General features: G+C 37.4%; 1 protein-coding gene across 1 annotated transcript in view; it reads right to left on the bottom strand.

The window, feature by feature from the left end:
• Positions 1–1,458: 1,458 nt before the first annotated feature.
• Positions 1,459–26,457, bottom strand: part of OXCT1 (3-oxoacid CoA transferase 1) — an 89,575-nt gene continuing 64,576 nt past the window's right edge. Inside the window, exons 14-17 of the mRNA XM_010585831.1 lie at positions 19,225–19,314; positions 13,351–13,431; positions 11,304–11,405; positions 1,459–4,552 (exon numbers count right to left, since the gene is read on the bottom strand). Coding sequence (XP_010584133.1) covers positions 4,517–4,552; positions 11,304–11,405; positions 13,351–13,431; positions 19,225–19,314 — 309 coding nt within the window. The 3' untranslated portion in view covers positions 1,459–4,516. The remainder of the gene's footprint in view (positions 4,553–11,303; positions 11,406–13,350; positions 13,432–19,224; positions 19,315–26,457) is intronic.

Genomic DNA, 26,457 nt, shown 5'->3' with positions numbered 1-26,457 from the left:
TTAGATTTTGACCACACATATAAATTACTGAAGAGTTTCATTTCAGAGCCAATCATCAAAGTTTTTTTCTGAGCCTAAACATTTTCCTTCACGTTTATCAACCTTCTTTCCAATGATACTGAAGATAAAATGATACTATGACATATTTAATCATGACCTTAAGACATGTATGGAAGAATGACCCCACTACCCACAGACAAGCATTTTTGTCACTCTGCCATCATCTACTTTATTGTTCACCAGGTGGTTAATGGAATCTGTCTTCATGTGTCATCTAGTACTATTTTCAGAATGCAGCCACACACTAACATCAATGATTAACATCTCAAATGCTATCATTTCTACAGCAGTTTTAATCAAAACATAAAAAATCTCTTCTCTAAGGACTAAATATGTAGTCCATTATTTGACTTGATTGAAAAACAAGTAATTATGAAAGTGAATGTGATAATTATGTCTGAGATTGACCCAACAGAGACATCAGTGAGAAGAGAATCGGAGAACACGGAGAATCCAGCAGTTAGCTGAGTTCTGAGCTTCATTATTTCTGTTTATCAAATCCCTCTACCTTCAGCCAAGACCTTGAGGTTTTTGCCTGTGCTGAGATGTGACATGCTGGTGTGAACACAACACACATCTTTTACTGACCCCAATGGCAGAACAGAACACCATGAAAAATGGTAACAATAGATGAAACCTGGGATTTTTAATCTTTATTTTATTGATTGTTTTGCAAATACATAGAGGACTTTGACGTTTAGTTTGCAGAGCTTACAGTACAACTATATTTTCTATAATATTTCTTTTTTTTGCTTTTTCATGACAAAAGCCAATAAAATATAAAGTGAAATAAGTCCAATGTGATAATATAGTAGAATCATCATCTTCTTCAGGACAAAGAGTATCAGCTGTCCTTGTCTTGTGAAATGCTGTCAAGCAGGGGATGATCTCAGTGATGTCCCAATAAAGATTTGTGCATACCATCAACCACCAAAGAGGAACGAGAAGCTCTCATCCCTATCATACCAATCATCGCAACTACTGCTCAGAGTATACCTTACCTATGAACCAGACTTGGGTCCACTGGGAGGGAAATACTTATGAGTGCTTTAATTTCTAATCCTACTTTACAAATCAATTAAAAAAGTGGAGTCACAGCTTGTTGCAATTAGCTTGTGCAGACACATGACGTTTTCATAACAATACCAATATTCTACTACAATATAATGTCCTCAAGATAAAAAAATTCAATTGTGACATGCAGATATTTGCACCACTGTTGTATACGGAGAGAGCCTGTTCTCCCTTCTTCTCGGTTTTCAGCACCATATTGACTTTTGCTCTCTTGCATTAACACTGATACAAATTAAGAGAAGACACAGAACTCAAATATACAGCATGTATGACAGTCTTCAAGTACTCTTCCACACTCTTGATCTCCAAGCTGAAGAGAAAAAATAACCTGTTGCACAGACCTTAGCTGGTTATTCCCCACAACATCCCTGTGAGGTAGGAATAATAATATCTCCTTTTCCACCTACAGGAGACAAGGCAGAGAGCACAGATGACATTTCTCAAGGCAGTAAGTGGAGAGCTAGAAAAGCTGAAACTCAGGAGTTCTTGGCTCCTAATTCTTTGCATCAGAAACCAAGGTGCTGAACTCCCAGACATTACCAGGTCATTAGTCTTTTTATAGCCATATATTAATGACAACTATGGCTTCTGTGCGTATGCCAGCAAAGCATAGTTCTATGGCAGCAGCAGCATAAACCTGATGGTGCCCTCAGACACTTCTCCTGTACTTTATATATGTCAGTAAATGTTTGCTGTAATTAACTAATCAGTCCTACAACTAATGTAGCATAGGTAATTGCAATAGATCGACATTTAATTTATAGATTTATTTAAGACTTCCCCAGCTATTTATATTTTTTTCCTCTGGATAAGCTAATAGTAACTCCCTTCTCCTGTATAATAGTTTTTATACTCCTCCCCTAAACCCAGCATCCATCCTGGGTACTCTCTAGGAGAGCTTTGAGTGACGATGAACAAGACACCTTCAGGGATCACAACCATCCCCTCAGAGCAGCTCTTCACGCACCCTTGGCCCTGAAGGCAAAAATAGGCACCTTTTGCTCTGTACAGCACCACAAGGGTCAGAATTGTCACTGAAGTGTCTTTATGGATTGGGGAAGAAGCCTCTGGGCTGCTCTATCCAAAATCAAAACTATTTCACATTGAGCTAAAAGAGTCACTTTTTGTTATATAGAGACTTTCAATCTGCAAAATCTCTGTGAGCAGAATTTAAGTCTCCCTCCACCGCAATAGATATGGCCAAACTTTAAAAAAGTAACTTGTTGGAATGAGTGAGTAATATAGGGAATACACCTAAATAAAGAAAACAGGTGAAAACTAAGGCTAGGTAAAAACTAACTTGTGCTAATCCAGGGTTAAAATACTCTGGAGCACTTTGATCAATGTACTTTCAAGTCTTGCATGCAAATTACTGATCAACCAAATCACTTGTATATGTTTAGTCATGAAATTAGCACTAGTCTCTGTATGACACGTTTCTTTCCCATGGGTTCAGCATCAGGTCTTGCCTACACATTCAGGCTATACAATGGCCTACCATCCATTAGCACCCATGAGTTCAAGTCATACAAATTAGGATTATGGAAGTACTTTTGTACTAGCGTAAAGGTGCTTACAAAGGCATTTTGTTTATTCCTTTGTGGGAAGAAGGATAATCTATTCTTGTATTGACAAGAAATTATTGAAGAATTGTTTAGAGTAAGTGCAACTAAAAAGAAATAATCTCTCCAATCAAAACAGTTTAACTGCTGTAAAACCCATGTGTGGATCAAGCCAAATTTTATAACTGTCACATGCAAGAGAAGCACTTCTTATTTTAGCATGGAAAAATGCAGTACAAAGGCTAGTACAGCAGCTAAATATTGCAGGATTTTCCTATCCGGTTCCCTAGAAATGTGTTACATTCCTTCCACTACACACACTGACTACGGTGAATACCTCATCCATCTACTATTAGAATGCCCTTCTATACCATATCCCAACACTGTTTATCATACGTATGATAGGGGTGTGTGTCTGTGTGTGTGTATATATATATATATTTATTTGCGCATTTACATTTTACATGTTTTTCAGTCATTTAATCTGCTCCAGTCCTGATGTCAAATATTATGTCAGGAACTATTTTAACTGAAGTGTTTTAAGTGTTCCTATTTATATGAATGACAGAAATCATTATACTTGGAGAGAACACTGTTTTTTAGAAATGCGGATTTCCAGTCAATTCATGCTCTGTATAATAAAGATATATTGTGTTGATTTGGGATGTGAGATCCAATGCTGTCATATCACCTATTTGCAAAAATAGCAGTCATTTTGTAACGAATAACAAGGAAAGGAAGATCTTTATCAAATAGCAGAACCAGTACGAGAGAGTGACTTTTCATTTTGATTGTCTCATGGCATTCATTCTGGTTATCATGAGTTCGGGTTCCAAACTCTTTAGTTTTTGCTGATGCCTTGATCAGCAAGTGGTGCAAACTTATGGCTTTTACCCTTAACCAACTGTATTCCCTTCAGAAGAAATCTTCCAAGTGCCCACAACATTCTCCTCCCCTGTTTCTCTAGGTTAAACAATCTTCATTTGCCTTTGAATGGGGCTGGGGAGGATTGTATCTGGAGAGTAAGAGCAGTTTATGTGGGACAACTGTGCAGCTGCCAGCTGTCTGCATGGGGTTGGAGACCTTTTAATTATCTTCCTCCTTCATACTAGCCCCAGTCTAGTTTGTATGGTTTAAATAGAAGGGATCAGAGTTGGACTTCAGGAGGTGTAGGCTTCTTAATGCGAACACACACACACCGTGGAAACAGCATATACATTCAGGGCTAAGGACCCAGTTATTTCCACTGGTATAAAGAGTTTTGTCACAGACTGGTGAAAAGGTTTAGGAGGAGGGAAGTCCATATTCCTGATGTCTACCGCTGCATACCTTTGCTACAGACCACTCCAGACCACTCCAGAAAAAAAGCCCATACCTTTACAGAAGAATGGGCGTGCTAAGTGCTGTAGTTCCAGAGCAATGGAGTGATTTGTAAGTTTAACGACATTAGGAAAAGCAGAGGCAATCATAAGCTTTGCATGGTCATTTTCTGAATCTGTGTAAAAAATGTAGTATTTGGCAGAGATACTACAAGGCATTTTTTTGACAATGTTCATTAACATTTTAGTATAGCAATATTCAAAATTTAGGGAATAAATTCACCCTTCCATTAAAATTGGTAATGTTATGAAAGTAAAATACAATTTAGGCTGATAGTCACAGCCTGAGTTTTACTATCTGGAAACTACTTAGAAAGCCCTCAAAAAAAAAAAAGAAAAAAAAAAGAAGTAAAATTGCAAAACAGTCATCGATTTCTCTTCACTGAGATCCCATTTGGAAACAAGCCTTCTGGCAAGTTAAGCCCAGTCTGTATTTCACGTTTAAATCTGCCTCATTGGTATTAGTTTTGGCGAAACCTAGCAAATAGAAGGGAAAAAACACAACAGTTGGCATACAGATATAGCAGTACAACCCACCGTTCACTTCCACCTCTATCGATGTACCACTGAAGACTAGAGACACTATAATTAAACTGATGTATTTGCAGTATATTAGAGATAAACACCTACAACTAAATTTTCTGATGCAGGAATACATGATATGTTTGATGCTAGTATCCAGCCTCTAAACTTCATTTATTTGAGTTGGATTATTTATTTAAGAATGCAAGTAGATCAAACTTGGGCAGCTGAACCTGCAGTTGCCCCTGCTAACTGCATGATCTTCTCAGATGGCCTCCGATGTCAGCAGAAGGGATAGCTGAACTGAAGTGAAGCAGCTCCTCAATTACACACTGTACAAGATGGCACACGAACATAACTCAAAAATAGGCCGTGGCCTAGTTAATACACTGGCCCATAAATGGTCACAGCTCATGTACAGTGGGGCTGCACTTACCATGAACAGCAATAGGAGAGACAGCTGCAGATGGGCAACAGCTTCAGCTATCACCTTCTAATCCACTTGCATTCACACATCAACACACTGAATGATGTAGAGGCAACAAAACAGACTATATTCAATAAATGAATGAATTGCCACTGCAGTATTAAAACAAGCATGCCATGGAATCTTAAACTGATGATTTCCCTTCTTTGCTCAATAGCCAAGTTAATTCTGCTTTTCCTCTCCACCTACCAGGAGATAGGATGCTGTCTGTCAATGCTGGGTCTGCACAGAAGCAGTCAACTGAGTTTCGGAATGTGCATATTAGTAGGGGATATACAATCAAATGTATATATATATTACACACATCCTGTACCTATGGTATATGTATACATTCGATTTGATAATTTGATGATGATATAATTCAATACTTCTAATTTTATCTATTTTTAAAAAATATGCCTTCTATTCACATTTGGTTTGTTTGATGATGATACAGTTCAATATTTTAATTTTACCTTTTATTTTTTTAACTTGCCTTTTTCCATTCATATTCATTTTTTTGTGTGAGGACACACTTAGGTATTATATTATTTTAATTCCATATACCCGTAAAAATCAATTAGTCATATTACAAGATATCCAGGAGACTAAAAATAAAACACAGTAAGCCTAAATAGGAAACTAGATGAGGAAAGAAGGTCTAAATGGGAACAATACAGAGAAGACTTTGAAGAGCAGCAACGGTTGACCCCTGACTGCAGGTCTACACAAATACGCAGAGGAAAAGCTCTCCACAGAATATCCAAGCCTCTTTAAATATCTCCGCTTCCCAGTCCTATTTAAATAGGTGCCCCAGGATGAAGAACAAAAATAACTCATGTGATCTTACTTGTTCAGGATGAAAAACAGTTCCACAGATAATCTGGTTCCTAGTTGATTAATGTGTCCCACTGAAACATCACATACTGCATTTCTTCTGCCTCCTTATCCCACCTTTTTCACTTAACGGTACTGAAGAAGCTAACTCATGAAAGAATGATACATAAAGGCCTTTCCAAGCATTAAAGCCTCTTTCTTTTAGAGGTACAGGGCTGTATTTCCTCTACCACCAGTTAGATTTCTACATTATCCTTCCTCCAGCCACTATATATCATCATTTATAAACTTATGAGAACAGCCACTGAGCAAAGTGGCTTAGTTCATGAAGAATGTGTTTACTGTATCAAATGCTAATGAAACGTTTTCAGCGGATGAAAACTGCTCATTGATTTTTCAAAGTTGTGTGTGAACTAGGATAATAAAAAGGTGTAATAGGTACAAGTGTAGAGGAGCTGGAGGAACTCCCTCAGTGCACCAGCATTCCTGGACTAGTTCCAGAAATGTTTCAACGTTTCTGACTCCAAGTGCCTAGGTGCCTCACTTGACTTGGGTCTGTTTCTGCCTCACCCAGGGATGGTTCCATTGAAGTAAAGGCAAAAACTGGAGGATGAAGATAGCACCATTAAAATCTATATTCTGCAAATAATGACAAAAGGCAATTACTGGAGGAGATTATTGGTTTTTTGCTGTCGTAGATTTTGGTGCCATCAAAACCTCGAGTGTTTTACATTTGAATGAGCATATTATGTTAAATGTAATGTCTGCACATCTGATGCTAACAGCTGTCATTTGTGTGTACCACTATCTGCTTCAGAAAGGGTCCAATCCCCATGAGTGCTAAAGTGCCACAATGCCTGCTGAAGATAACAGAGGTGACGACAACCCAGCATCACTCAGAACTGGACCCAAATACAACTGTGTGCTCTAAATAAAACGTGATTAAATAAGCAGAAAAATGCTAATGTAACAAAAGAGATGGTTTGTGCTTGGAAAACAAGGAGTAATTAAGTCTGAAAGGCAGAAAGCCCCCTGAGTCTACTGCTTTAAATCCCAGTAGAGTCAGTCAATTCAGTATCACCCTGTGCTAAGAGCACAGCATCTGATAAGGGCTGAATGTGCTTAATCAAGACTATTTTACAGTACGCAGCCAGAGTTGCTACTTTCTTACAGTACCCCCTAAGCAACACCTTCTTAATATTATTTCACTTACAGGAAGAACAGCTTATCTTGGAAGCTTCAAAATACGTTGCTAACGTTCAACATGTAGGTGTACTAGGAGCAGTTTGCCTGGGCAGTCATGTATGCAGCCTCTAAACTGGTAAGATGACACACAGACTCAGGGAATCCCTGCAATTCAAGCTTACTGACTCTGATTTCCAACCCCAAACTACCCTCTTCAGCTACACAAACAGCCCTAACCTTATTTCATTATGTTCTTTATAGCAAGCAGTTCTTTCAAGGCCTGATTCTGAACAATGCTGAGTCCTAGTAACTTCTAATGACCTTATCAGGCGTGCAAAAGCAAGTTATTGTTCCAGAATGTAAAAACAGCCCCTCAAAAAAAACCCGTGTTAGTATATTTGATAAAATAATACAAGTTGTTTATCCCTTATTAACTCCTAATTATTTGAAACTGCAGATAAAAGCAAACCATAATTCTAGCATCAGCTTCTGTACTAATATCTGTTCCTAATGTGACTTCTGCAGTGGGGGGGGTGATTGATCAGGAAAAAACACAACATCCATTTAAAAATGAACTCAATCCTGCAACAGCCTGTTTCCTCAAAGGAAAATGTACTTCCAGAAGATAAAACCATATCCTCTATTATTCTGTACTTATTGGCTCAAATTTGGCCAGTCAATTTCTTTTTTAAACATACACTAGTCAATTGCTATTCAACTACTTAATGTTTCCTTGGCAGATGCTTTTCCTAAACTCCATGTTATCTTTTAAGATCAATTTGTAAAACTGAGCTTTTAGATTAAGAGAAAAAAAAGGGGGGGTGGGGACGACAGGGAATTTTTACCCAGACTGACTTATGCTGATTATTTTTATAATGAAATACATCTGCAAAAGTATGGTTCTCAGTCTGTCGTCTCATGGTCTCACCAACTGTGTAAGCCAGTACAAGCCCAAACAGATTACCTGCCAAGGTGATCTATATGCTAGGCAGCAGCAAATCTGATTTAAGCGTGCAAGATAAGCCAACACTTTGTCTTCACAGCACAGTAAAATCAAGGGAAAATTGTTTATTTTTTTATATGAAGCCAGTCTATAATGAAGACTGTTGACTCTAAATCATGTTTTCTTTGACATTTTGTTGTTGCAAATGTCCTTTAGGAGATGTTTTTCCAAATAAGTAAGCAGACTGTGAAAATGGGATTGTATAGCTGAATGTCTCAAAGCAAGCCATACAGGCTATAAAGTTGTCCTCTCCAAAAAGGAGTAGTCTGCTTGGAAGAGATAGTTAGATATAAAGGTACAGCCATCCCTTAAAATCTCACTTATAATGAACCTAGAGAGATGTTTGTTTTAGTTCAGATCATTCACTGCATCCACTGAAGAAAGCTGCTAGAAAACAGTCAACATCTCATCTTCCACCCATTAGTTCTGTTTCAAACTGGCAAAACATATAATCCAAAAAACCTGCTTTTGCTGTAGCAATACAATATCACTGAAGTTCCTGACACCGATATAAACAAGAACAAGATGTCTCATTCAGTGAACATAAATAATCACAAGCACAACTGTTACTCTTGCAAGGAAGCCTGAGGCAGAGTCTTGAAATGTGGAAAAAAGGACTGAGGATGCTGCATTCTGAACAAATGCCTATCACAGTGCTGAAATCTCTATTTTCTTTCTGAGCTTGAAAACTTAGTGAAGGAGCTGTAGGTGTTTATTGTATACAAAAAGCAAAGCCATCAAGGGTCCAACATTATCCAGTCTTGCTGTCACAGATGTGAACAGAAGTTTTGGTAAGGATTTCAATGAGAGGAGGACTGGGTCACTGTGGCCTGGAAACATTCTTTAGGTGGCAGCGGGGCGTAAGGAAGGAAGAGCTAGTGGTCTTCCATGCCATGGCTTTAATAAACAAATCATTGTGGTTCATGCTTTTCATCTGCAGCAATATAGAGATTTCAGGCCCTTTTGGAACTACCAATCAGTAGGTAATGCTGACCCTCATGCATACCTTGGCAGAAGGACATGTTCTGCAAGCAACCATTGCTTTGCAAGCTTTTATGTAAGCCGCACGCTTTCAAGATAAGTATATGAAAGTGTATAAACCAAACAGCATCTACATTTTTCATGCCCATAGCTCCTTCAGTGCAGCTTGTGATTTCATGCATGGCCACAGCTGCCGTACAAAGCAAGACTGCGCTGGAGTTTGCCTTCAGGAGAACCAGGAAATGAAGCGTCCCTTCCTGATCCCAGTGAGAGATCCCAGGGACCTAGATGGAGGATTGCTGCAATACCTCTCATCAATTGCTAACTTCAGGTTATCCTAAAGATTCAAAATTTATACCATTCCTTTGTAACAATTACAGGAAAGCACTGATGGACAGTGGGTGGTATTAATCTTTTCTTTTGTCCTGATAGTCTTGCCCTATCATATCCACCATGCTGCTGCAAAGCTTGATCTCACAGTCCATCATTTTAAGCTTATAACTTCCTTCACTGAATTCTTTGGTTGCTTCTGCTTTCATTGCCTTGAGCCTAGGCTGCTGGACTGTACTTTGGGTAACATGTGCTCAATTAAATACATACGTATTGGTCACCAGAACCAAAAAGAAACCAACTCTTTCCAAACAGGCTCCTTCCAAACAGGCAGGTTTGGAACACATAAGGACTAGTGTCTTCTGACAACAAAAGTCCTTTCCTGTAGTTTGAGTATATTAAAATGCATACTAAACATGGCACCTTCAAATTCATCATGAAGTTAATCCTCAAATTAAATATGCAAGAACAAAACAAAGTGACTGACTGCAATAGGTATGTTTTCGTTTAGGATGCTAGCTGTTTGACAGCCTGATCAGCCAAAGAAAAAGAAGTCCTGACATTACTGAAGTTTTTAAAAATTGATCATTTTTCGTAAATCACAGTCAGAAGCTAAATGAATAATTTCTTTTGCACACAGAATTGCTGAATATGGAAGGTTGCTTCCACTGTAAATTAAAAAATAATAATGACTTCCATAAAATGTTACATGGAAAATTAATAATGGAGCAAAGTGATTTTGTAGCAGTTTCCTGCACTCTGCAGTTGCAGGTCAACCATCTTCAACTGAACAATTTTTCGCAGATAAACAAATGTATTTTCAGAAGTGAACAGCTCTTTATTTAAAATATTTAAAACTCCCTAACAAAAACATACATGATCATATTTAGTTATGACAAATGCTCTCTTACGGACACAGGAAATGAATGAAATTTCACAGGCTCATTGCTCAGGAAGTTTTACTTACTGCCAATAGTATGCTCAAAGCCTTAATAACAAACTCTTTCATACACTAACTGCTCTGCAATCTTTCAATTACATGTCCTAGCCCTACCATGAAATTCTACAAAGAGGAAGAGTATTGCACTTCATTACCAAACATTCCCCAACTAGTTGTACAAATCAATTTGTATACTGTCATACTCGGTGTCCTCACCAAAGGAGGGCTGACCTGCCCCAAAAGACTTCACAACACAGAAGAAAAGATTTTGTAATGTGCATGCAGGAGAAGGCCATGAAGAAACTACATGTTATCAACCACACATATGCAATCACTTACAATTTAGTGTGCTACAGCTTTCCCTTAATAAGCCAGTTTTGTGTTAGCATTAAGTGAGACTTGAGAATGAACGTGAAGGTCAAAAGGCAGTAGCTTTCTGGATTAATGCAGAGCATAAGTTTCATTCATACAAGGCAATGGGAGAGAAAAAGCAAAGATATCAACAGCAGAGTATTTAACTGATTGGCACTACTAACACAGAGTGGACACGTGTAGTCACCCCTGCGGAGAAGATTCGCAACCCCACCTAAAGATAGCATGAAAACTTAGCAACAGAGAGTTACTAACGTACACAGTGGAAAAATAAATATTCATCCACCTCTCAGATATGAATCAGCTCCCCTCTTCAAAGGATCATAAAAGTTCCCTCTCCACATTGTCATTTTACTCTTAGTCATTTCTCCATCTCTTCTGTTTTTCCTAGTTTTAATGCTTCCAACATAATCATACTAGTTTAGCCCTAAATTATTTTCTTACTTTCATTGTAAATCCCACAGGTAATCTACCCAGCCTGCATCTATAAGGAGGAAACTTACTGCATCTACAAGTCTTCATGTGATGAGTATTTGTGGAGAATACTTGTTCTGACACCAGTCTAACTATACTCGTTTGTAAAACGACTTACTGTGAAGTCACAGCCAGTGCTTTTCTTGATATCATCCACTGTCAGTCCTTCCCAGATTTCCACAAGGGTCAATCCCTTCTTCTTGTCCACATCAAACACAGCCTGTCAGGTTCAAATAGCACATGATTTTTTATTATCAAAACAGAAAATGAGGATGTAAGTAGTAATATTGTACAAAATGGTGTACTGAAGTAGGTAGCATTCCCTCAGTAACAAAAGATGCCATTATCAATCGGTTTCACTTTTCAGACTGACCAATAAAGATTTTTGCTACATTTATTTGTAGCTGAAGTAATCTAAATATGAGATGTGTTAGTTTCGTGGGAAAAAAAATGCAACTGTTCTTCTTTGCATGAAATGAGGACCATGTCTGCTGCTCCAATCTGGTGAGAACTGGGAGGTGAGACATTCTTTGCTGCAAGACAATGTTCACCAAGAGATCATGAAGGAAAACAGAAAAAGACAATATCTCCCTCATTCTTCTATTTCGTTTTAAGGCCAGTAGAGTGGTACAGGGTGGTTGATCACCTTTGCCAGATTATAAGCTTCTCCAACAGCTACTGCACACCCAGTGCAAATTTTAGTATTTTCAGAAGCTAGCAATGAAAGACAAGATTTCTTGTTGTATTTTTAATAGAAAGCCTGGGAGGAAGTGGCTGAAGGAGCAAAGGCTGTTCTTTCTCATGTCTTCATAAGATATGCTCTCCACTTCCAAGGCTCACAAGTGCATCAAATAAAAACACCTGTAAAATCATGTGCAGTTTAATGGTGCCTACCAGAGGGACATACACAGGTGGCAAGCTAGTTGCCAGGGAAACCATAAGGTCTATAGTCCTATTCCTTAAAAAAAAAAAAAGTCAGTAGCAAAGACTGGTGAAGTTGAACTTGAAATGAAAGTGAAGTCTTAAGCTCATTACAGAAGTGTACTAAAGTTCAGCTGTCCTCTGGGCACATGAAACTGATCTATGGGACTGAAAAACAATAGCTCCTCTAAGTCTTAAAAAAGAAGCTGGGCATAAGGAACATACAAACTAGGCAGCTAGTGTGGAAACAGAATTTGCAACACTATCCAAGTACTGTTGTACATTTGTGTCATCTCCTAATAAAGCAACAAGATCTGACAAGTGGTGAGTCTGAGAGAAGTTTGCTTGTTGTTTATTTTCTGTCAGTCCTTCTTCATTCATTTTTTTGTACCTTACATTTGTATGTGGCCAGTTAGTAGGAGACAGGAAAAACTTCCACATTTTCATTTATTTTCTGTTACTTTGTAGAGAAAAAACCCTTTAAATTACAGTAGCACTATACCACCAGGAGAAAGCAAATTCTACATCAGCACCTTTGATACATTCCACTTAGTATGATAGATGGCTCACAGAGGGACTACTCTAAGCCCTGAAAAATGTAAACACTGATAAAAAAAGTAGTGTGATTACAGCAAAAACCTTAAGTTACTTATCCTTTGCTGAAAAGATCCACTAATGCCCTTTGAGCAGCAGCAATATCCGATGCTCACATGTACTTGCACTGGAGAGTAAACTGCTTCACAAATGCAATCAAGTAAGGACAAAAGAATTAAAGCCCTGCTACAGCTCCAGGTTTTGTTTCTCTGAAAGAGTCTGTAGTATACACCAAGATGCCAATCGTCTGACATAGACATGCTACACAGTTGTTGCTCTGCTGGAAAAAAAACCAAGCTGTGATTACAGCTGTGTTTGAGGATTTGCATCTTACATGGCAAATTTTCAGGAATACTTTGGGAAAAATAAGGAGATACACACTCTGCATACTTTTTATGCATGGCATCTTTGTTCTAAAGGTGTCTAAGAGTACAGTCCAGTATGCTAGATGTTAATGGTGAAAGCTTTAAAAGGAAAAATATTAGCCCCCAGACCTCTGCAATTGAACTCCAAGGCAATTTTTACCTTTCATTGGCAACAGATACCAAATATATTCTTCATTTTTACTAAGTTTTACTACTTTTACTAAGTGTCCCTTCTTAGGGATAGAGGAGGAAAGTATTGACAAGGATTCAAGAACAGTACTTTACCTTCTCTGTAATGATGCGGTTTACACATTGTTTCCCAGTAAGTGGTAAATTGCATTTTTCCAAGATTTTATGGACATTGCCCTGTGTTTAACAATATACAGACAAACATTAACTTTCAAAAACAACACAACTTACTCATAATTTAAATATGTACATGAAAATCACAGCCATAGCCACTATGTTACTGAAACATTCAGTGTTCTCAGAACACTCTTTGAATTCATTTCAATGGCAGATTACATGTCTGGCAATTTGGGACAGTTATTACTTAAATCCCACATACAGGGAGATGACTAGTAAGAATCTCACTGTACCACAGAGTGGGATCCTGAGTTTAGAAGTTCTGCATACTTTTGCTTAATAATTTGTCTTTCCTGCTGCAATGTGAGGATGAGAGATGCATGGGATCTTACTGATGACACATAAAGGATGAAAATTAGGGAAAGACATTGCAGGCATGACATTTCTCTGCCTTATACTTTATCACAAACAGTATGTGCAGGATCAGCCAAACACACAGGCATTTAAAATCCCCAGGGCTCAAGTGCATAGTCATGCTCTGAAAATAGTAAATCCAGTTTCTTTACCCACATTGAACTCCTAGTCCCTCCATCTCTCCAGGAAAGCCCAAAAGCAGACTAAAAGATGAGTGCAATATGCTCATCTTCAACTGCTACACAGAAGTTACGTTATCTTTGTTTTAGACAGAACAAATTAGCATGCAAATATAGTAGAAAAGAATGTATATATAGAAAATAGAATTTACTTTAAGGCACTTCCTTTTCTGGGGCATCAAATGCCAGCTACTCTAAATCCTGGGAAAAATATTACCTAATGAGAAGACATAGCTTCTGACATGAAGCTGGGCAGGTAAGGTTTGGGTGGTGAGGTTTTTTGGGTTTTTCCTTCTTTTTCCTTTTTTCCTTCTTTTTTTCTTTCCTTTTTTTTCTTCCATTTTTTTAATAGGAGTTTACAAATGTCTTTAGATCCTGCTAAATGAATGTAAGCTGCAAGAGCTCTGAATGGATGTATAAGAGATGGATCACTACATTTTTAGTCAGTATTTGTAGGTGTTTTACAAAGGTAGCATTAAGTGCGCATTTTTCCCATTATCACATGCTTTTATTTTTTCTCTAATTATCAATTTTCAGTTATGCATTTCAAAACTTGCAGAGTATTACCTGTCTCATTTAATCACCTGAATGCAATACTTTTTAAATTTACAATCATCAGTTTGCCTTACAGTGTAATATAAACTCAGGAACCATCTCTCAGGCAGTTTGACTCCTGAATGATAACAAAATGAGCAATCCATGTGCTTTTGAATTTATCTTTTTCTGTGAAGAACTCTTTCTTCATTCTAATTTTAATTATACTGGCAAGATCCACATCTGGTATCAAGGCAACTACTCTGATGAAGCTCACTCACTCTTAATGAAAATAATGACTTGCAACAGTGTTAGGTTCAGCTGATCTACTTATGTCTTGTCCATCTTGAAGACCTTCCTGCATACTTTGCCTAAGAGCCAAGATTAATCTGTGCTATTTGTATATCTTCAGTAATGTATCAGGTATACTTCTCAGCCATATGAAATGAAGTGTCTCTTCTTGGTAGCCAGCTGAGATTGAAATGCATGGGCTTGCAGAGGTGACAGCTTGAATGGCTCCCGTGACCCTGAGAACTGATACACTCCAGCTTCTTAACACTAGAGCTAAAGATTAATTGTATTACTAGTTAGCATTAAAGGTAACTTTTGGAGGACATCCATCAGGGCACTATCAGAATAGGAATCCAAATGGAACTCCATGAATTTTTACCATCTGAGTTTATACAGCATTTGTTCAGATAAAGGAAAAGACTTTTGTGTAGATACATAAAACCTTAAGGTGTTTCAGTCTGCTTTAAGTAAAAAATTCTGTTGTTGAAGAACAAAAATGTCCTTAATCTTCCACAACACATTATAATCAAAACTATTCACAAGGATAGAAATGAGTTTTCAATTCAGTGCTCCATGTTTCAGTCAGGTCCAAATCAAGTGCTTAACACTAGTTTCCGGTCTATTTTTCTGAATGGTGTAGACAACTCATTTCACAACATGGAACAATTGCCAGCCGTTACTTTACTGTTTCACAAAACATGTCAATGGTGGTATGGGGGTAAGAACTTGACTTTTATTTCTCTTAGGCAGTATTTAGCAGATGAGGCACAGGTGCACAGTGACTGCTTAAAGATTAAATAACAACCTTACACTCTATTGTTTTTCTTCATGGCTATGTCATGGTTTAACCCCAGCCAGCAGCTAAACACCACACAGCCGCTCATTTATTCCTCCCCACTCTCAGTAGCGTGCGGAGGAGAAGCGAAAAGAAGAAGTAAAACTCGTGGGTTGAGATAAGAATGGTTTAATAACTAAAGTAAAATAAAATATAATAATAACAATAATAATGATAAAATATAATAATAACAACAATCATAATGAAAAGGAATACAAGAAAAAGAGAGAGAAACAAAACCCAAGAAAAGACAAGTGATGCACAATGCAGGCGCTCACCACCTGCTGACTGATGCCCGAGCAGCGATCCGCCCGTCCCAGCCAATTCCTCCCAGTTTATATACTGAGTGATGTTCTACCCTCTGGTCAGTTGGGGCCAGATGTCCCAGCTGTGTTCCCTCCCAACTGCTTGTGCACCTGCTTTCTGGCAGAGCACAGGAAACGGAAGAATTCTTAACTTAGTACAAACGCTACTTAGCAACCACTAAAACATCAGTGTGTAATCAACATTATTCTCACACTACATCCAAAACACACTGTACCAGCTACTAAGAAGAAGATCAACTCTATCCCAGCCGAAACCAGGACAGGTTATAAACAAAAGAGTAATTTAGCAAAAAATGCATTATGAAATACTGTAATGAATTAGACTTAAGGTCCATTTGCCAAGTGTCTCACAGTGGCCTAAGCATATGGAGCAAAAATTGAGCCACCCTTCCACAGATACACCCTCCTGTTTCCTGACATGCTGTGATGTATAGATTTCCTGAGCTAGAGACTGCTTCTGGGCAATGCTATTTAATTGTCACTGATGAAGTCAACCTCATGAAACAGTTTAGTCCCTTTCATATAGAACTAATTCTCTGAGCTCCTGCATCATCCTGCTGATCATCAATAACTTCATTAGCTGGCTGAGAAAAATATTTTAAACACGCTGGTTGCTGTTTTCAGTTGGCTACCCCTACTTCTATTATAAGGCAGTGACTAGCCATTCAGCATCCATCTCCTCCATGCCCTTATTATTTTGTGTATTTCTATGTTACTCCTCCTAAATAGCATTACTTAAGCTGAAGAGTCTTCTACAAAACTCATTTCATGTTGTGTCATCTTTCTTCTGTACTTTTTGGTTTTCATTACACGTAAAAATTTAAGTAATTAAAAATGTAAATAGTTTGGGGCAGAGCCTGTTAATTTTATTTGTAGTATACTGCATATCAGAGTTTAAAAAGAGGAAAATTCTTTGAGTATTTATTTGATTGTTAAGACAGACACTAGTTTCACCCTCATTATTAAGTGTAAATTATATTTTGCCTGCACTGCAAGGACTCATCCTATTGCTATGTTTGAAAACTGCAACTGTATACTGAAAGGAGAATGCACTTTTAAACTCTTAGAAAACTTATTTTAATGTGGAAGAAGACATTACTATTGTACAAAAACACTTGAAAAGGATTAAAAGATCCTTCACAAGATCACAAATCAGACAAAACTGACTACAAGAACTACCTATTACAGCAACTCTTGAACATGTTTATTGAAGGTACTATGTGTATCCCATAGCCTTCTACTGTATTTCCATCCATCAAATCTTGACTGCTGTTTATTTACAGGAGACTCTGGCATCTAATGATAGATTTCTTATTATTAATTTGGAGAATAAGATGGGAAAAATGTCCCTATACTAAAAAGTCAGCAGACACAACTGACTGTCACAGTACATGCAGACATTTCTTTCACTCAGTAGCACACCGGATTTTGAGCAGGACAGAAGATTGCTCCTCTGATGCATAGATACAGATGCACTAAGTTTGTGAGAAAATATTTGGTGTAAAAAATTAAAAAGCCATGAATATAAAATTGGCTCTGTAAGAAGCAGTCACCCCAATAAAAGGCTTCTGACTTTCAGAACTGGTCTCATGGGTGCCATATTTGCTTGTGTACAAAAAGAAAAAAAAAAAAAAAAGAAAAAAAAAGAGGAGCACCTGAAAACTGTAACAGCAGCTTTTGATTTCCAAACATTAGACTTCTATATTTCATCATCTTCACTTTTGAGCAAACAAGAAGCAGCAGTATGAAGACGCCAAAAAGAGGCTAGGCAAGAGGAAAGAGTGCCAAGAATACCCTCCATTTTAAAATAAGAAAAAAATGAAAAATCATACACATAGTTTAGTTTTTCATTGCCTTCTCACAAAAGTACAAGAAATAATTTCTGAAAGCCTATAAATGGCTCTCTAGAAGTGCACACCAGGCATCCCATGTACATAAGAGCCCATGTTATGTATAGATATGCCAAAATAAGTAAGGCTATGCCTTATGTTTGTAACAGTGAAAACTATCTGTGTTTCCATCTTTTTCAGGTTTCCTACTGGCAAAAAACCCAACATGAAACAACTTCCAAACATTGTACTGAAAAAAGATTTTGTTAATAGTACTTCTAAGAGAAAAACTGGGATCAATAATTACACTGTGTGTGGACTCTGAGCCTTAATGAAACTCCACAGTAACTAGAAATTTAGCATAAATATTTATTCAGATCACATGAATACCTGAAGTATGTGTTTAAGCAAATGGATATTTACATATCCAGTTTTGGGGAGTCTGTGATAGGGATTCAAGTCATATAGACGAATTTGCTTTGTACTTTTGTTTACTTATTTACACACGTGCACGCAAAAACTAATGGGTCAGACTCAGCCTTTTACCAACAATTTTTTTAAAGCGAAAATTCATTCTTCAAATCACATTTAAAAAACACACAACTGTTAATATATTTAACTTTCATATTTACATATTTACTATAGTTTACCATGCAAATTCCTTATGCTTGCCCTTATGCATTCTGACAGGGATACTATCTTGAACATACATAACTAATTCTTACTGCAGACATACAACAAATTTAGAATAACAGAAACACAGAAATTAAACAAAAAGTTCATTTTTAAACATTTGGTATGGTTCCCTGAAAATAGAGATTTTTATCTTTCAGTATATTTTGCTCATAGTTTGGACAGTCCCATTTCAGAAGGTTCAAATGACAAGTTTCCTATGACTTTCTGTGGGAGACTATTTATATCTATAAAACTCCTCCCTCAAAGAAGTCTCTAGATTAACCTCTTATCACATACTGTTGTAAGGTAGCCTGCATCTCATCATGCCAAAAAGATCTATTCTATTAAGCAGTCAGTACCAATTTGACTGGTAACTTCAAAGGTAAATATCTTTCCATCATACCAAGTATTTAATCATGGGGAACCTCATTTTTCAAATTTTTCAAAGGTGAAGAGTAAAACCTCTGGGGTAGCATCTGCTGCAGCTCTGGCAATTGCCACTCTCATTAAATCTGCATGAAGTAACTAAAAAATGTGCAGCTTTTAAACATCAAGTTAATATTTCATTTTTTTTCCATGGTGAATGATGCACTTACAAGAAGAAAGAAACCATACTTACCTAGCCCCCTGTTACACTTCCATAATAACCAACATCAGAACTGTCAAATCCTCACAAAATAGCAGATTGAATGTAAGATGTTGTTTGTGGTTTTTCTTCTTTTTCGGTACAGCACAAAACACTTATTTAGAAAGAAGCGGCAGAGCCTTACCTTGGCTGAGTGCTCCATGGTGACAACTACTTTGGTTTGCGCACTGGATACCAGGTCCATGGCACCCCCCATTCCTTTCACCATTTTACCCTAAAATTAAATTTTTAATGGAAATGTAACATTTTTACAATTTAAAAAAAAAAAGATAGAATATATTGCCTGCAATGACAGCACAAGATATATTCCCCTTTTCCTGCATAGAAAGCCCACCTATTTCATCACCACTGTATTCAAACACTAACAGAGCTTCACCAGAGCAAAAATATCTGTCTCATTCTAGGCTCTATATGATGCAAATAGGAGAAGAATGATGAATTGAATAAGGATCCACTGCCATGGCTGGTGCCTTGGGTGTAACCTAAATCTGAGTAGTACCATTGGCTTAATGAAGCCCTGACACTGAGGAGTGATGAATTTAGTTACAATGGTTCTAATATTAGAAAAGGAAAGTGTTCATTCTCCTGTTGATAGAAATGTCATTACTTCCTCAAAAGAAATCTTTGCTTATGAAATGTAGCAACAAGAACATTTGAGCACTCTCTACCTGCCAGTTTAGGAAGCCGCGACTCACATCACTGTATCAGCACAAACCGAACTTTTTGTTCTATTCCAGATGTCCGTGGATGTCATTCCAGAACACAGGCAAATAAATGAATGTGGATCAGTATTCACTTCCTTTTGTCCCTCAAACCAAGCAATACTTTCTGCCTCTCTGACTTAAGTCTTCTCTTAAAGAGCGTCAGAATCACACTTGTTATCACAGCAGCTGTATTATGGCTTGGTGCTCAACTACATATATTTTTACTTTCCATAATGCTACAGCATTCAACCTCTGCCTCCTTCCACCACCTTAAACTGATCTTGGAAGGTAAGAGGTCCAGACTTGGCACACTTCTGACAGGAAATGACCATAAGTACAAAGTTCTGTCAGTATGAGTGAGCAGTCATTTTTGGACAACAAGCACTAGACCCCCCGAAAAAATCAAGGCAACAACCTCATATGCCACTCCAGAGTTGCTGAGGAGGGCAGAAAGGGGAGTGGAACATTGAGGCACCTGCATGATAGAGGAAGTTAGTAGGAAACAAGAGGCAAGGAATTTTACAGATTAAAATAAATTCATTTCTGTCTCAAGTGTTTTGTATTTGTTCTCTTTTGACTTGTTATTATCTGTAATTAAAATAAATTATGGACAGTAATACAATATACACTGTTTTCTATAAAAAACCTAGAAGTATGTGGTTAAACAACTGGAAAACTTCCTAGTATAAAGCTTTCCTTTTATGCTTCCTTTTATTAGCTTTGTGATTCAGTACCTTACTAGTATCAGTACCTGTGGTCTGTGATATGAAATATATGGAAGAGACTTGTCTCATTAAGCTGCCAGGCCAGCAATTTACTGGTGTCTTGATCATTATGGTCTCTTGATCATAATGAAGGGAATATACACACACACCAGTAATCATATTTCCTTATTGTCTGCACAGTGAAGAATAAATCACATCTTCCTGTATCTATAAACAACCATTTTGGAATTTCACAGGTCAGATTAATATTTAATCACATTAATTAACATCACTACTAAATATTTCTTTGCAAATACAAACCTAAAAGAGATGAGAGGATTTATCTCTGCTTAACTTCCTGGCACTGCTCAGATCATTCTCCATCCTACCCAGAAATACAGAGCTCTTACAGTGACTGTAGTGACCTCTCATCTGCCTGCCAGAGGCTCACTGACAAGATAATGCAGAGTACCCGGAGACGATGGATTATCTCCCCAGTAAGTCGGAATAGGTTTGCATTGAGGATTATGCTACCAATACACCTGTCCTGACCATGCCATTAGTTCATTTTACAAACCTTTTAGTTCTATTAACTAGTAAAGAGCTACAGCAACTAGGACATATCTGAAGAAGTAAGTGCCGATGAAGGACAATGACCAATCTACTGCTGGAGAAGCTGTCATACAGGACTGAGAGAAGAGACTGCATCCCTTTGCATACACAGAAGCAGGAAAATGCAAGTTAAGTTGAAGAGAAGGACAGGGTCCTTTAAACTGCTACATTTATTTACTACTCCTCTTTAGGCAAACGTACTCATCACTGTAGGATGCCTGGTAAAGCAAATAAATTAAGCATTAACTCCAACTAGCCAAGTAATTACATGCTTTTATTTTGAAGACTATCCAAAGCATAAGAGCCTTACATCACTCTCAGTGCATCTACTAAACTCCCACAACTTGCACTTTCCCCCACACCATACTGGCATAGGGAACAGCTGCATCTTAAACTTGAATTAAAATGCTCGAAACTAAAAGGTGATTCCCAAAAGACATTTTGTTCCTTTTTGCCTAGGATAAGCATGCAGACCAAAACAGTTCTGATATTTATAAACAATGCACATTTACAAGCAACAAGCAATTCCTGTTTCTTTTAAATTTTCATACCATATTTAATTGCATCTGATGTAAGTTAGGCTGTTTTATTTGAATATTTGCATGTAATATGCGTCTGTCATAAAAATAAACATTTTCTTTTCCTGAAGACTGCTTGCACCAGCCACCTCTGCTGTGAAATCTCTGAAAAAACTGCACTGGGTTTATAGTGCTGGATACTAGCTGAAGTGGGAACTATACATTTAACTTCAATAAAATGTTAATTTTTATTTATTTTTGATTGAAAAGAGCAAATTTCAGACAGTAAAACTATACATATTTTGTTACTTGATAAGGCATTTAAGTGTAATGTAATAACCTGTACCAAGCCCAATTGTTTTAAACAATTCGTAAAAAAATAAAAAGGAGGTATTTCAAATAAGCAACTGCTAAAGTACATTTGCAGGTTTCCTGCTCCTTCTTACCATGTTGGTAAGGTCCAGGATAGCATGTGTCCACCCCTGACCCTCCCCATTTATTTATTTAAGACAATTTTTGTTAGTTTCCAATTACATTGGTGCTGTTAGCTTAAGAAACCAGAAGGAAAGACAGTTCAGTGGTAGAGCACTGGTAATTTGAAGCAGTGTTATAAAGCCCACTTCATCAGCAAGAGCTTGAAGTGAGAAAAGTTTTTTGAATTAGCCATCCGCTTCCTGGGAGGTGCAATGTTGGGAATATTTATACAGAGGGTTAGGAAGAGGACAGAAGCAAGCTGACAGTTTCCTTGTAGCTTCTCAGTTACCATAAAAAGTCCATATTTCAAGGAGGAATTCTGCTTTTCCCATCGTGCTTCATGAGCAGTTCTTGCTAAGTGTCAGTCCAAATAATCTTGGGATGCAAGAGGTGTAAATTCATGGACCTGATGGATTTCATTTTTTTTAATTAAGATATTTAGCTCTTCTGCTTCTTCACAGACATAAACCCCCACAAAATTAGTGCAATTTCTTATAATGCCTACTTATTGCAAAATACATTATTTTCTTATTGTGGTGATAGGGCATCTTTAAGAAAATATGAGAGAAGGATACATATTTTCTCATCTGATGTCTTCATATCTGGACATCATTTAAGTGGTCCAAATACAACATTAAAGAGCCTGAGAAGGTAATTTAGCCTAATAGCAATTCCTAAAGAGAAACCTTCCTGTTGGTTTGGTCACTTGTGGCATCCAAGACAATCTGCGGCATTCCAGCAGAAACTTGTGAGTACTTCAAGATGCGCGAGACAGTCAATATATTTTTCAAGGAAATGTGAAGTTCTCCACAATGGTATTGCAAGCTAGAAAAATGTTCTAGCAAACAGGAAACAATTTATAGGAAAATCCAAACAGACTAAAAAAAGGTGGCTGAGAGAAAAGAGGAAAATTCAGGAGCCTTCAAACACTAGTAAGGTCTTGAAGCCATGCTGGTGTTATACACCTTTCCTCTATATTCCCAGGGGGAAGGACTTTTCTTCCATAACAGAATTTTATAGCTACTCCCAACATCATAGGATACAATGCACCTGAACTGATCTGGTTATGTTAAAAGAACATAATCTTTTGAGACAAACACATACCACATCAACAGTACAGCAAAGCAGATCCTAGTGATGTGTTCAAGAAACAGTGAAAACTTATCAGTGGTAAATGCAGAGTTTGAAGTATTAGAATGCAGATGAAAATAAAAGCTTGAATAATTCCATTTAAAACTGAGTATCAAAGGACAACCAAGGTGAAAATGTATATCCATTTGAAAAGGAACTGAGCTACTTCCCTTGAGAGTCCTTGCCCATGTTGCCAACTGCCCTAATACTGTATTAAATAAGTAGCATTTAGTCTGAAATTTTTCTTTCCTTCCATTAAATAAAAGAAAGAGTACATATGTCTCACACTATGCTCCAATTAGTAAAACTACTATTTCAAAAACTGTTACAGAAGATAATGAATGCTTCTAATTTAAACTACAGTCCTCATGCAGGCTTCCCATTCAATCCGAATTTTCAGGCATCCCCCTGGAAGACCTTGAACAAGCTACCTCATAAGAGAGAGTAAAGATTTTAAGAATATCAGTTTGGTCTCTGACGGTCATGGCCACAGACACAGACTAGGTGGCAGGTACAGAACCCATCGCCAGTCTCAGCTTACTTATGAAAGGAAATAATTATATTATGCCAGGGACAGCTACTAAAATTCAGAGCAACTGAAACCGTATTAACTCCACAGAGAAAAGCAGAAATTAAGGTAATGCAGGTGGGTATAAGATACTTCAATCAGCACCATCAATGGTGCTAACACTGCAGTCAAAATGATGAACTTAGGACCCCTTTGAAGTTTTCTGCTCTGTCCCTGTCTGCAGTGGTATGTATGCACTACTAACACACATTTGTCACACAGGTCTCCCTCTTCGTATAGATACTGTCTGTCTTCACAGATGTGCTAGCCCCAAATGACAAGCACAGCACAAGTAAGGAGGTCATCAAAGCTATATATAACTATTTAACAAAAATATCTCATGAATTGTTGTGGGGTTAGATATGGTTGGTTTGAGGGAGTTTTTTTGTTTGGGAGGGTGCATATTAGCACAGACCTTAACTTTGTACAAAAAAGATACCAATCAGAAGGTAATATCAGAAAAATACATACACATAAATCTACTCTAACTACATAAAAATGTAGATGACAATCCTTTGCCCATTGCTATCAGTCCTGTCCAGTGTTTAAAGGAAAGGTACATTTATAGTTGATTCTAAAATGAAAGCCACGACTATTCCAGATTTGACTTTCCATTTCTTCAGTGAAAAAGACTGAAGACTATCAAAAAAGATGGATAAAGCTGAAGATAAGTGTTCTGAAATATACTTCCTTGTTAAATTTTCCACTGATTTTATGTCCTTACATGGCACAATTACAGAACTATTGTAATTATACTGTCAACTATGACAGGTAGATTAGATTTTATTCTGAGTATATGACTGAATAAACATTACCAAGAAACACTGGGAAATCATTAATGGGATTTTTGAATCAGTAGTGTTGATAATGCAACAACACAACAAAGAGTTAATGCTGGCTGGATGCGACAAAGCTAAGCACACTCTACATGCACAACAGGGTAAAGATATTTTTTCAAGGATATCCAAAATTAAGATTTAGTTGTATGGCTTAGCCATACAGAAAACCACCTGATTTTCAAGGATGCTAACCAGATATCTCCTAACGCATACATAATGAAGAGCAAAATTTAAAAGTAAGAATAATTATTGAAAGAATGGAACATAAATTCTTGAGTGACTGATACTTCTTCACAAAATTTACTAATAACTCTTCCCCAAAATGTAGCATACACAAATATGTGCACTAACTATATTTATATTCTTACTTTCCATAACCAGAAAATTAAGGTAGCATAAAATATGTGCAAAGAAAGTTGGTCAAATTTTATTCCTTTATTCTCCCACAAATCTAACTTGAAATAACCATTGGCAACAGATTCGAATGACTGAGTGAAATTCAAATGAATACATTGAGAAACTGCATCTCAGGAGCAACTCTAAACAGTCTGTGACATGCTTCATTGAAATGGATTTGCTTTACAGTGATTAATGTTTTTTCAGTGTAACGGGTCAGTTAAACCTTCCATTTACCTTTGCATACCATTTCCAAAACACACAGTATAGCATGCAATAATTAAATATTACTACCGACATAATACTGGTCTTACTTGAAAGTGATGGTTCCATATCAGTCACAATTGTTACCACTAACCCGCAAATTAGGAGTCTTTTGACATATGCTTGTATTTCTGAGACAGGCACAATTTCTTCAGCTCCTCTTGTTATACAGATGCCTAATGCATAGCTGCCACTTCCCATATTGAAAATTTAAGAGATTATGAATAAAATACCAACAGTGAGCTCCTACATTCCTTCCATGCAGTCTGAAGAGAAATAAACACAAACAAAATTGATAGAAAAAGCCCTTACAAAGGTGGAAGAAGTAGAGCTAACACAACAGGCTCCCTTTCTCCTTTGAGGCTCCAGGACTCTTCCAATGATGGTAATTATGTGCTGCAAGGGCTCTGCAGGGCTTCCAGGCACGTGTTTCTTGGGAGAGCAGCAGTAAGCTGATATACTACTGTAGGCTTCATTCCAAGACACGTGTCCGCAAAAACCTAATATCTCTTCATATTAAAATAATATCCCATTGAAATGTAGATTTCCAAGGAGACACTAGGTAACCGCAGGTCCTGTCCTTCTCCTTTGTTCAACTACTGCTGTATAAGCCCTAATCAGCCATGGCCTAGACATCAGACAACTTCACATTACTAAGAGAAACCCTGTCATTGAATATAATTAATGTGCATATTTTCTATTCATACAGAATTTAGCTCATTTGTAGTGCTTAATTAATTTTATGGTTTAACAGTTAAAATAAGTTTCTCAAAATTTCTTGCAATGCTGTACGACTTGAAACAAAACACTGACTGTTTGATGCACTCAGTGCAACAGAAATACTAGAAGAAGAGAGCTACTACACAAGTGTGTTTATATTCAAAATGAAAATAAGCCTTGTGCAAAGACACCCCTATTCGAGCAAACTGGCAAATAGCCTGCAACAGGACTCCTTGGAGAAGACCTACAGTGCTCTCAGGCATTCAGGGATACACGTCCTTTCTCCCATCATTAAAAATGATAATTTGAAGTCAGAAGAGCTCTTGCTGTGGAGCCCTCTGCTCTCAGGTTTGGCACTACAAATAATAATTAAAATAAAAAAACAAAACAAAAAAAGCCTCCCGCAGTCACGTACTCGGCTGGCCTC

Source organism: Haliaeetus leucocephalus, unplaced genomic scaffold (genome assembly GCF_000737465.1).
Source record: "Haliaeetus leucocephalus isolate CR32 unplaced genomic scaffold, Haliaeetus_leucocephalus-4.0 Scaffold120, whole genome shotgun sequence".
Lineage (NCBI taxonomy): Eukaryota > Metazoa > Chordata > Aves > Accipitriformes > Accipitridae > Haliaeetus > Haliaeetus leucocephalus.
Note: the sequence above shows the minus strand (reverse complement) of the source record. Positions and strands in the feature narration are given on the sequence as shown.